The sequence below is a fragment of the Gossypium raimondii genome, chromosome 11, assembly GCF_025698545.1.
Source record: "Gossypium raimondii isolate GPD5lz chromosome 11, ASM2569854v1, whole genome shotgun sequence".
NCBI classification, from domain to species: domain Eukaryota; kingdom Viridiplantae; phylum Streptophyta; class Magnoliopsida; order Malvales; family Malvaceae; genus Gossypium; species Gossypium raimondii.
The window spans coordinates 56,326,710-56,339,533 of record NC_068575.1 but is presented as its reverse complement, the minus strand read 5'-3'; the positions used below and the strand labels follow the sequence as shown (position 1 = coordinate 56,339,533).

Sequence of the window (12,824 nt, the reverse complement as noted above, 5' to 3'; positions counted from 1 at the left end):
AACATGTTGTATCCTAATGTATTGGGTATGCCATATTGTTTTCTTGAGATGAAATTTTCCTATAAAAAGGGGATTATATTCAAAGTTTGGGAGATTTGAGAAATTGTACTCTAACGCATTGAGTCTTGATTTCTTCATCTAACTTAAACAATCGAATATTCCCTAAATAAGGGGATTTCAATATGTATACAGGTTTTCAAATACAAAGACCATATTTTAAAGCTTTTGACATTACAACATTAATAATCAAATTGGTACCGATTTTGGGCGTTACGAGGGTGCTAACCCTTCCTCGTGTGTAACTGACTCCCGAACTCGTTTTCTCAAGTTTCGTAGACCAAAATAATTTTTAAGGTGAGCCGATCACACCTCAATAAAGGATCGGTGGCGACTCCAACTTTTTGTTTTTTGAAAATTTTATTTTCAAAAAATGGTTTCGACAATTGGTATTGGAAAATATCGAGTGTGAAATGGATATAAGATACAAGAATTGTGTAAATATAAGAAGTGAAAATGGTATAGATGAATTATTTATGAATTGATTAATTGAATGATTATTGTTATGGTATGATTAAATGTGCATATTATATTATTTTGTTTTAAAATATTCGGATTATAGAAATACCACTGAGTTTATACTCAGCGTACGGTTTTGTTTTCCATGCCCAGGTTAGGTACTTAAGTGTGATCGCCGATTCAGCATCCAACAACGGTCCCGAACTCAAACGCGGTGATGTTATTTCTTTTTGTGTCGGCATGTACTTAGGGCGTCTAAATGTTAACTATTTTGTGGATTGATTGTAAATAAGATTATAAGTTAATATTGGTTGATTATATATATAAGTATATGTTTTATGTTAAAGTTATGGTATGGTATGTTTTAAATTAGTGCATAAATGTTCATGAATTAGGTAAAAGTTGATTGAATTTGGTAGGTTTATAATATGGATTACATTGATGTTTTGATGACTTGTCTTGATAATATAATTGTAGTACCTATGAGGGTACATTGGTTTGTTTTGACATGTTTAAAATGTATTTGATCACGTGTTGAATTGGTTGAATGAATGATTTTTGAGTTGCTTAGTGTCCAAGACTGCAGGGAATGGTAAACTTGATGTTTAAGGTTCATTTTGAGTCCATACGGCCAGACACACGGGCGTGTGACTGGACCGTGTGAGACACACGACTAACACATGAGCGTGTGGTTTGGCCGTGTGTCCCTACAACTTTAATATTTCAAAACAGAATGCTCAGGTATTTTCATATGGACAGAGACACGGGTGTGTGTCTCAGTCATGTGTGGCACACGGCCTAACACACGGGCATGTGACTTAGCCGTGTGACCCCTGCACCTTAATATTACAAGTCAGTATACTCACACGGCCTAGCACACAGGCGTGTGGTGTAACACCCCCTTACTCTTATTTGACGCTAGAACAGGGTACGAGGCATTACCAGACTTGAACACAATCAAACACACAAATCCAGACCATAAAATTTCATTCCATTTAAAAACATTCAATCATATGCTTAACGTCCCTTAGACGGGCCTACGAGGCCCAAAACATACATTGGGAATAGTTCGGGACTAAACTGAGAACTTTCGAAACTTTTGGGAAATTTAGAAAAATTTCATTATCTAACAATACCACCACATTCAATTTACTTTACATACTTAATCATTCATACTATTACATTATCACTTCAACTCCTATACATGCCATATAAATCAAAAGGTTGTTTAACAAAATCTACCGGGATAAATCTGGATAGTGTGATCCTCGATGTAGATCCGATCCTTCGAATGTATATACGTCAATCTACAAAAATAATAAGCATACACAAGTAAGCTTATAGAAGCTTAGTAAGTTTATTGGCATAGAAAGTAAATCTTACCGAACATTTAATAACAATCATATAATATACAATTTCACTAATTCCTCATGTTAATCATAAAATCAGTGATAGGTTCACTTGATTGAATTCAATATCACTTATTTACAAATTTTAATCTCTTAGGCCCGTTTATCATTTACCTCTCTTAATTAAATTAGGGGACGACTACGAAATTGAGTAATTCGTTTTCACAATGCCATAGTAAAACTTTGGTCTTGCACCTTGTCACATATCACGCACCGAAGCCATAGCCCAGCCATGGTCTTATACAGATCACATATCACATTGATTCCATATCCCAGATATAGTCTTACACAGTAGCACATATGTCATATCCCAGATATGGTCTTACACAATAGCACATATCACACCATTGTCATATCCCAGATATGGTCTTATATGGAAACTCATAATCACATCACACCGATGCCATAGCCTAGCTATGGTCTTATACAGAAATCACATATCACATGTTGCCATGGTCCAACCAAGGTCTTTTCCGTCAATTCGTCTTGGCCTCTGAACGAAAGTATTCAAATCCATCGTTCCAACTAATTTGTACTTTTACTTGAGCATTATTTTACAATAATCAAAATTTTATAACATTCATACACAATAATATACCATAATATTCATGAAATTTTCATAACAAAATATTTAATTTAGCCATATAAACTTACCTGGCTAATTTGCAAAAGTTGTAGAAATTTCAATGACTATTCTGGCAATTTTTTTCTTTCCACGATTCACTTCGGGTTCTTGATCTATAATTATAAGATCATTCAATTATTATCATTTATCAAAGTTTTACTCTATTTCATACTTTATGCCCTTTAATTTTTGAAATTATACTTCTACCCCAAATTTTACAAAATTTACAAATAAGTCCCTACTCAATTATTCCATTCATTGATCTAAATATTCTTTGACATTCAACATTTTGAACTATTTCACAGCCTTTGACATTCAACATTTCAACACAAAACCCTAATTCTAAATTCTTCCACAATTTAGTCCTAAATATCAATTTCTATTTAACTATCTCCATAAAATCATCACAAAAATGAAATTAAAGCTTCCATTCCATGCTAAATCATCATAAAATTCCAGAAATTATTCATGGAAACTTTCTAAATCATTCATAAAAGCAAAAAACTAATGAATTAGACAATAGGACCTAGTCGTAAAAGTCTCAAAATCACAAAAACTACAAGAAATAATCAAGAATTAAGCTTACATGTAGTAAATTATGAGAAACCAGCTTAAGAAAACCCGTCAATGGTGTTTTTGGCTGAGAGGATGAAGAAAAATGAAGAGAATTCTAGATATTTTAATTTAATCCAATTTTTTAACTATTCAATTTCAACTAAATTACAATTTTGTCATTAGTTTACACCGCTTCTCAGCCTTTTCCTTACCTAATCGTCCAGCCCATTTTATTTTGGGTCAAATTGCTCTTTAAGCCCCTCTTATTTATTATTTAAGCCACTTAACCATTTTCACAATTTTACATCTTATTCAATTTAGTCCTTATCACTTAATTGACTACCAAAATGTTAAAATTTCCTAACGAAAATTTAATACTAACTTATTCACACTCCTTAAATATTCATAAAAATATTTATGACTCAATTTTTAATTCTGAGGTCTTGATACCTCGTTTTTATCTCAATTTATCTAATAATTTCCTTTAATACGCAAAATTCACTAATTCAAAAATATTTCTAAAATCACACCTAACTTTTACTTATTAATATCTAAACTCACATGTCAGAATTAATGATCTCAAATTACTATTCTGACACCATTAAAATTTGGGCCGTTACATGTGGCTTGGCCGTGTGACTCAAGTCAATAAGCACCTAAATTTGGACACAGGCTAGGACACGGCCGTGTGCCCCTATTTCGAATGTTCACACGGCCTAAGAGACTGGCGTGTCTCTTGACCGTGTGAGCAACACAGCCTGGTCACACGGGCGTGTGTCCCTTATTTCTTTGAAAATTTTTTATGTTTTTGAAAAAATTTCTAAGTACCCGGTTTAGTCCCGATTTGTTTCTAACATATTTTTGGGCCTCGAGGGCTCATATAAGAGACAATATGATTGATTTATGACATGTATGTTAAATAATATGTAATGTCTGTTTTTTATCTGAAAAGTTCGGTAATGCTCTGTAACCCTGATTCGGCGACGGATATGGTTTAGGGGTGTTACATTATTGATTTTTTATATCCAATAATTTAAATATAAAATTTTCAATTTATTTTATTTTTATATATAAATATTTGTTTATATTTATATATTTTTGTTCGCTAAAGTGTTTTGTCCAACACTTTTAACGTAATTTTCTATATTCTACATTTGTTAAAACTAAAGGAAAATAAATAAAGAAAAAAAATTAAATTGGTCAAAAATAAAAGTATAGGCATTAGTTTTAACAAATGGAAAATATAAAAAAACTATGTTAAAAGAGATGGAGAAGGAGGAAAGAGAAAGAAGCAAAAGAGAATGAAAATTAACGAAAAAATAGGAAAGTTAAAAGAACATAAAAGAAAATAAATTAAATTGCTCAAAAAGAAAAAGTACGATGACCAATTGTATAATTTAACTTAAAATTTTTGTTTGAAATGATGATTTAATGTTCCACGTTAGCTTACTATTACACCTTTAACGACAATTAACGACTGAGTGATTAAAATGTTATAACACATGAACGCAAGTGACTAAAACGTAATATTTCAAACATAAATAATTAAAATATAACCGAGGTCTGTAAAATGAAAATGATAAATGAAAAAGTACCAATATTAACACGTTGTTAAAGAGTCTTATTGGGTTTATGGAATTGGAAAAGTTTAAACCTTGGATTTTAGACTTAATAGCATGCAAAATCAAATTGTGCCATCTAAATGTAAATCCGAGATTTTGGCCTTTGGTTGGTTCGACACTATCACCATATCCGCCCTTCTAGGGCTACGCTCGACTCTCAAAGCTAGCTAGGAAGGAGTAACCCTCCTATCTCCAGCCATCCACCCTCAAAACGTCGTCATTTTGCTCTCTCGCTTCTCCATCTTGACCACTGGAGATCCTGAATGATGGGCCTTGAACGAAAGCTCGAGTTTTTTGAGGTTGCTCATCGCAATCGACTGTTTGGCCGTTGAGTAGCCGATTGCCACTCCCTTCGCCATATCCTATTCACTTCCATGTTGCCGGCGATCCACCATTTTCCAACAGGAAAGGCACGATATTTCGAAATAATAACTTCTTGGCCAGAGGTGTAGCCTTGATTTGGCCTTACGGAGTGATAGCTTTCACGAAATGAAATATTGTATAATAATAATAATAAACCTTAAGAATTTCAAGGGAAAAAATATCATTTGCTGATCAATTAAATCATTAGACCCTGAACCAACTTTCTTAATTAATATCTGCACAAATATATAGAGGTTAATACAGATGTAGGATCGTTTCAATGCCATCGTCTAAATATAAGGATATAGCAAATCTTAGGCCATTCATGCTCGTACGAGTTTTTCAATGAGCAATTTCACTTGCCATGACGTTGCTGATCTGAACTTCTATTTGATGCTAATGCAACAAAAAAGGCTGATTTCTTAATAAATGAACTTTTTAGCATGCATGGGATAAGTTGGCAATGCCATCAATCTGTTGAGTTGGGTTGCACGATCCGTTTAGCTCTCCCTTCTGGTAGTCCGATGAACAGTTCAGTCTCCACGTCGGAGCTCGGACTGCTTTCATCATTTGCTTCTTCATTCTCATTCACCTCCTTTGATCCTTTCCCTGGCAACATACCGTACTGACAAACACGGCATTTTAGCTGATATCAAAGGCATAGATACATGAGACAATGTGCTTGCGATCAAATCCCAATTACTTATGGGCTTATTGCAAAGCTAAGGCTTACCTTTTCACAAAGCATTGCATTTTCAGCGGCTAGGACTTCCTCCTGAGATTTGGCCAAAAAAATTAACACAGTTGTTAGCTAACAGCTCGTCACTCATTCAAGGAAACTGATATGGACGCTTTTATTGCAATAGGAGTTTTTAGTTTTATTTATTATATCAGGTTTTATTAAGAGTTTTAGTTTTACTTATTTTCTCTATTATATTAGGATTTTGTTTCCTTCATAAACTCTAACTTAGGAATTCTATTTTATGTCAATTAGGACTATAAAAGGCTGCCAATATGAAATAAGGAGGTAAGCAATTATTCTATAAAAAAGAAACATTATTTTGAGAGGGGTTCAGTCAAGGACGAATCTGCCTTTTGAGTAACCTAGGTCGAAGCAAGAATTCTTTCTTGCCTAGACCTGTGATTAGATCCTACACCAAGGCACATAACAACTTAGTATCTGAGCCAGCTGTCATGGGTGACGAAAAGACTTTGACAGCCAAGCTGGAGGCTTTCATGGAACAAATGACTACAAGGCAACAAGCTTGGTCCAAAAGATAACGAAAGGAGATTCAGAGAAGAATAATGAAGAACTGGGCAGCAGCGGAGGCAGGAAATGGAATTTAGACTTGCAACACGGTGGGTGCATGGTGCCACGATACTCTAAGATGGAATTTCCCACTTATGATGGTGTTGGAGATCCTTTAGGGTGGTTGAAAAGATGCAAAATTTTTTTTGGCAATCAACGAACTAACGAAGAAGACAAAGTAAGCTTAGCATCATTCCATCTAGGCACAATTGTAGTTTGATCAAATGGAAGAAGAGTAGGCAAATCTTGATTGGGGGCGCTTCAAAGAGTGTTTTCATGTAAGGTTTGGACCACCTATGAGTAATAGCTCCTTGGGAGAACTTGCCAACTTGAAATAAACCGGGACTGTAGAGGAATATCAACTCCAATTTCAATCACTATTGGCTATTGATCTTAAACCTCAACAACAAGTAAACTTTTTTACTGCCGGGTTGATAGAGGAACTTAGAATTGATATTGAGGTGCAACAAGCGAAAAACCTTAGAGTTGCAATGAATATGGTTCGAACATTGGAACGTAAACAAAAAGTTTCTTCCAAACTGTCATCTCAAGCCATCCTGAATTGGCCAACTTCCCAAAACACTGGCAACAATTCAATCATTCCAACAACTTAAAGAGCATTGCAAAGGGAGGGGGACAAACAATAGAACCAACAGGGAACAACGGCAACATAGGTTCTTCTGCACCATTTATTAAGAGATTGACACAGACAGAAATGGCGGAAAGAAGGGTTAAAGGGCTGTGTTATAATTGTAACAGGTCTTATTCCATGGGACATAAATGTAAAAGGTTATTTTGGATAGAAGTACCTGATGTTGAAGGCAAGCAAGATGATGATGAGATAGATGATTTTGGATAAGTTCTGAAGTTTATTCTGAATTTCAACTTGAGGACAAGCTCAACTCTGAGAAGGGGAGTAATGATATGGACGCTTTTATTGCAATAGGAGTTTTTAGTTTTATTTATTTATTATATCAAGTTTTATTAAGAGTTTTAGTTTTACTTATTTTCTCTATTATATTAGGTTTTTGTTTCCTTCATAAACTCTAAGTTAGAAATTCTATTTTATGTCAATTAAGACTCTTTCCATTGTTATTAACAGTCTATAAAAGGCTGCCAATATGAATTAAAGAGGATAAGTTTTGAAGTTTATTCTGAATTTGAGCTTGAGGACAAGCTCAACTCCGAGAAGGGGAGTAATGATATGGACGCTTTTATTGCAATAGGTGTTTTTAGTTTTATTTATTTATTTATTATATCAGGTTTTATTAAGAGTTTTAGTTTTACTTATTTTCTTTATTATATTAGGTTTTTGTTTCCTTAATAAACTCTAAGTTAAGAATTCTATTTTATGTTAATTAGGACTCTTTCCTTTGTTATTAACGGTCTATAAAAGGCTACCAATATGAATTAAAGAGGATAAGTTCTTAAGTTTATTCTGAATTTGAGCTTGAGGACAAGCTCAACTCGGAGAAGGGGAGTAATGATATGAACGCTTTTATTGCAATAGGAGTTTTTAGTTTTATTTATTTATTTATTATATTAGGTTTTTGTTTCCTTCCTAAACTCTAAGTTAGGAATTCTATTTTATGTCAATTAGGACTCTTTCCTTTGTTATTAACAATCTTTTAAGGCTACCAATATGAAATAAAGAGGTAAGCAATTATTCCATAAAAAAGAAACGTTATTTTGAGAGAGGGTTCAGTCAAGGATGAATCTGCCTTTTGAGTAACCATAGGTTGAACTAAGAATTCTTTCTCATTTGGACCTGTGACTAGATCCTACGCCAAGGCACATAACAGAAACTTGTATTTATATATTTTAGTATGTAGAGGTCTTATATCATGTTATTCAGAATGCTCAACACCGAGGCATTACCTTTTCTTTCAATTTCTCTATTTGGTCCTTGAAAACTTTGGCCTGGAAAGTAGAGAATGGGTTAATAACAAGTTTAAGCTTTCGAATTTGTAGGATGTTGGTTGGTATTGTTAAATGTTAACCTTTCTGGCTCTGACGCGGGTTACGCTCCTTTCTAATTGTTGTTCAATCTGTTGTAGTTCTTCTAGTGTGCATGAACCCAGATTCTCTCCCAGCAGCTTCCTGAGGCAAATTCACACTTAAATCTCCCTTCAGTCTTTCAATGTATTACACATCACTAACCACCAAATTTAAGAAAGGAGAGGGCGGGGGGACTAGGTCTAATACCGTCTTGAAACTTCAAGAAGCTCTATTTTCTTCAGCATCTTTTCTGCTTCAGTCTTCAGATGCTGCCATTTCAGTCAATGTGCATGAAAAGAAAACAACTAAACCCCGATCGGTATGATACAATTATAGGCCGTGTTATAACAGACAATACTCCTCATGACCAATCCAAACTGGCACGTCTTATGGTCTACGCTGTTGCAATTGAGGGCAATAACTAGCCAATGGATGTACACTCACATATATTACTTTGGATTCGAATGAATGTGTTAAATTAAAATCAGGTATGTTCAATATTTTTTAAGTTATATATATATATATATAAACATCACTGTTCAAATATATATCAAACACGAAAAAAGTGTAAATCTTTTTTTTTTTTAAAAGTGACTATACATAATATATAGAAAAAAGAGACATGCATAGAATTTTACTAGGTGAAAAGGTTAGGGTTTCACCTAAGGTGTTGACATGTTCCTCGCTCATAATTAACGAAAACTTACGCATGGAATATATTTCGATTAAAAAGTAAATAAAAGGGGTAGAGGAACCTTAACCTGCATGCTTTGTTCAGTTGGCTTGACTCGATTATCCTTGGTATGCCTCAAGTAACGTTCGATTGTCTCCTGCATGCTAAAGAATGAAATCCAATACCGACCCCAATCAATGCAAATCTCTTGTTTCAGAAAATAAGAAACACCACTCCAAGTATTAAAAGCTTCAAATAAGAACATAGGAACCATGCAATAAAAATATAGACCAACAGTTCCCAGAAAAGCATATGGTCTTGTATGTTGTCTCGAAAGGTAACCAGCAGGTAAACCATTGTTCCCCTCAATTTACATTAGTTGAAAGAGCCATCATTGGTTTAAACTATGTCATGCGGAGACAAAGTTAAAATGATGACCTACTTAGTATTCCCTGCTAATTATGCTAGAAAAAATTGTGCGACTGTGAGTCAATTATTGCATGTGCTTCTCAAATAGGACTGGATGGATATGTCAATTGCCAAGGGACTGGTTGGTTATTACAAAGTCCTTTGCACTTTCAAAAAATAAATAAAAGGATAAACCAATCAACTTTAACTATATAATGGTTTTCTTTATCCATTATAGATCATATCATCGTCATGCAATAGTGAGCTAGTGACAGCCACAAGTAAATTTTAGGCCCCTATTTATATACAAACATGCAATGGTGATTGCAAACAGTACTGAAGACCAAGTTTTAACTATTTTGATGGTGGGTTTGGATGGTTGAAGATGTGACTCCCAAAATAGTCTGATAGAGACAAAGATATCTACTAACGGCACAAGCATTGTTTCCCACATCAAAAGTCAAAGTAAGTCACCCTTCTACTTTAGGAAAGGGTAGATTGTCTAAAGTTACCAACTCTTTGGTCCCTACCTACTTACCAGTCTTGAAATTGAAATAGTGTTATGCTTATACACAAGAATTTCTTTATATTACCCTAAAGTTAATAACAGTGCCTGATAGGTCAACAAAAGTTGTATCTAATTTTCTTGGGTAAAACATTATGGTTTTGGAGAAGGAATAGGTTAGATTTCACTTCTTCATAGCTCACAAGCTATCAATTGAGTCACTAAAAGAACAGACATTTCTTAATTGTTCTTACAATTAATCTTATGTTAAAACGGCATCAAATATAGTTTGACTTGGTTCTTGGAAACCCCACATTAATTAACAACATTAATCTTGACAGGCATTTACACATCAACTCAAACCTGTATTGTATGAAATATTGAAGGATACTTTAAACAGTTTTTGTTAGATCAAATAACCCTAGGTTGCAAATCCTGCATATAAACTAATATTATATTATATATACACACATATATGTAATTGATAATTTATTAAATGGGGGGGGGGGGGGATTGTCAAATTAACTAGAGAAATGGGAAACACAAATTAGCAGGATGTTTAAGATGCAAAGGTAATCGTACCTAGAGCTTGCAAATTCATAAGGCTTGCCTCTGGGAGAGAAAATTATAAGAGCAACCTCAACATCACAAAGAACTGATAGCTCAAACGCCTTCTTTAGCAACCCATTTCGACGCTTAGAGAAGGTCACTTGCCTGCTTGTGGGGTTCTCTATGCGCTTCATTTGAGTCTTTCCCCTCACCATCTTCACTATAGACAGCAACAAAAAAACTAACAAAACATGAAACATAGCAAGAATGTTAGAAGAAATCCAACCCGATAAAATCCTGAAAACCTTTTTTTTTTCCCTTTTTGGTTCTCTTTTAATGTTTTTAGAAGATAAACAAGCCAAGTAAACTGAGAAATAATAGAGATTTGTATGGTAATACGAGGGTGAGGGAACTGAGGGATAAGTTGGTGGTTTCATTGCTTCAATGAAAACAACACACAAAAAACAGAATGTTCTTTGGTGTAAACTGTACTGAAAAAAAAACCCCAAAATTCGTGGGAAAAAATATCCCCATAGGCCATAGTCCATGATAAAATGAGAGCAAAAAGAAGAAAACCTTACCAGAAAAGCAAGGCAACAACTTCCAACTTCCTCTATGTTCTTCTGAAGAAAAAAAAGAAAGAAAAGAGATGAATAAGAACAAAGGAGATGAGGGAACAAAAGCTATAAAATTCAACAAACATTTTGAAGAAATTTAAAGCACGGAGTGTATGAATTATGATCTGATCCCTTCAAAGTTCAAACATAGCTTTGAAGAAGTAAACACGAAAAAAAGAGATCATCAAACTAAAAAAACTTACATACCAAAGAAACAAAAAAAAGAAAAAAAGGAAAGAAGAAACCCAGAAAGCCTAGAAAAGAAAAAAAAGACCAAATCCAGGAAAAAAAACCAAAATAACAAAGAAAACTTGTTGTTTATGAAGATCACTCAGAAGACCCAAGATTAGAAATTATTATTTTGATTGGTTTATATGGACAGTCCCTTTTGTTAGTAACCAAAAAAAAAAAAACCCAAAACCGACAAACATCAACCTTTTATTATTCATCTATCCTTTAGCTTTTATCTTGCTTCCTCTATCGCTGTAGAGCAAAGAGCATATATTTGTATATATAGCAATTTAAAAATAAAATATATTTTTGTCTGAAACCTAATACGTTACTTGTTTTGGTAAACTCATAATACAAACCCAAAAGATAGAACATGCATAAAAATGGAAAATTTTACTAAAAGAATGTAAAGAAATGGTTTAAAGAGACAGAAACAGAAACCAACTTGCTGGAAAAGCAAAAGTCGAAGCTACTTATAATAATCAAACAAACAGACTTACATTGTGTAGTGTAAGAATAGCTGAATAGGGATTTTCCTTGATGCTATACCTTGCGGTTGAAGTTAAAAGAAAGAAAGCAATTCGGAGGTAAAAATGGGAATTGCAATAATACAATACTAGAAACAGGTCGATGTCGTTCGTACAACTCCGTACTTCGGGCCAATGAGGTTTCGAAAGCTCACAAAACGTTTTTTTCACTTTTTATTTGTATTCTGCTAAATACCTTGAAAAATAAGTTATACACAAAAACAAAGAGCTGAAGGAGGAGTGGAGGACCACTCCTCAATCATCCTTTTTTTCTGGTAAAGGGTAAAGCATTCAGGTTGATTAAAAATCCACTTTTATTTATTAAATGGTTTTTTAACAACAAAATAATTTTACCCTTTATTAATTACAATTCTGTTTATTACTCTATACTTGTGCACGTGTATCTCGGAGACCCGACCCCTTAAAATAATTTTTTTATTTAGATTTTCTATAATTTATAAAATTTTAAATAATTAATAATAAAATTATACTTTCACCTTCCAAAAATTATAAAAATTGATTTAATCTTTCAAAATTATAAAGATATAAACTATTAAAATAGTGAGTTTACATTTTGCTATCGTAAAAACATATAATTTAATTTTGGCCCCTCAAAAAATCTTCTAACTTTGCCATTGTGTATCTTCTATTTTGTGAATGAAAGTTTATTACCTTTCGAATTAATCTAATAACTATCATCAAAATTAATTATCATTGGATTGTTGAATTGTATTTTTTCTATCTACTAAAAATGAGTAAATTAGCTTTGTATGTTAGATGAGTAAGTAAAACTGCCCTGCTAAAATTTTGGTGTATATATAAGGTATAATAACAATTTTAGCCTTCAACTTTTACACATTTATTTAGTTTGATACATATTCTTTTATTGAAGTAAATTAGAAAATTTTAAACTAATA

The 12,824-nt window shown here is 33.3% G+C and overlaps 1 protein-coding gene across 9 annotated transcripts; it reads right to left on the bottom strand.

The window, feature by feature from the left end:
* Window positions 1-5,254: 5,254 nt before the first annotated feature.
* Window positions 5,255-11,994, bottom strand: LOC105802627 (MADS-box protein SOC1). Of its 9 annotated transcripts, none has more exons than XM_012634380.2 (9): window positions 11,881-11,994; window positions 11,114-11,155; window positions 10,566-10,773; window positions 9,159-9,234; window positions 8,605-8,666; window positions 8,400-8,499; window positions 8,278-8,319; window positions 5,824-5,865; window positions 5,255-5,715 (listed from the first exon to the last, which is right to left on the bottom strand). In XM_012634380.2, the coding sequence occupies exons 3-9, from the start codon at window positions 10,745-10,747 to the stop codon at window positions 5,560-5,562; spliced, it is 660 nt and encodes a 219-aa protein (XP_012489834.1). In that variant the 5' UTR covers window positions 10,748-10,773; window positions 11,114-11,155; window positions 11,881-11,994; the 3' UTR covers window positions 5,255-5,559. The 9 variants fall into 9 exon arrangements, with proteins under 9 accessions (XP_012489834.1, XP_052478993.1, XP_052478986.1 ...); XM_052623033.1 differs by having other exon boundaries at window positions 5,255-5,736; window positions 8,605-8,657; XM_052623026.1 differs by having other exon boundaries at window positions 5,255-5,736; window positions 11,881-11,993.
* Between the last annotated feature and the right edge of the window lie 830 nt (window positions 11,995-12,824).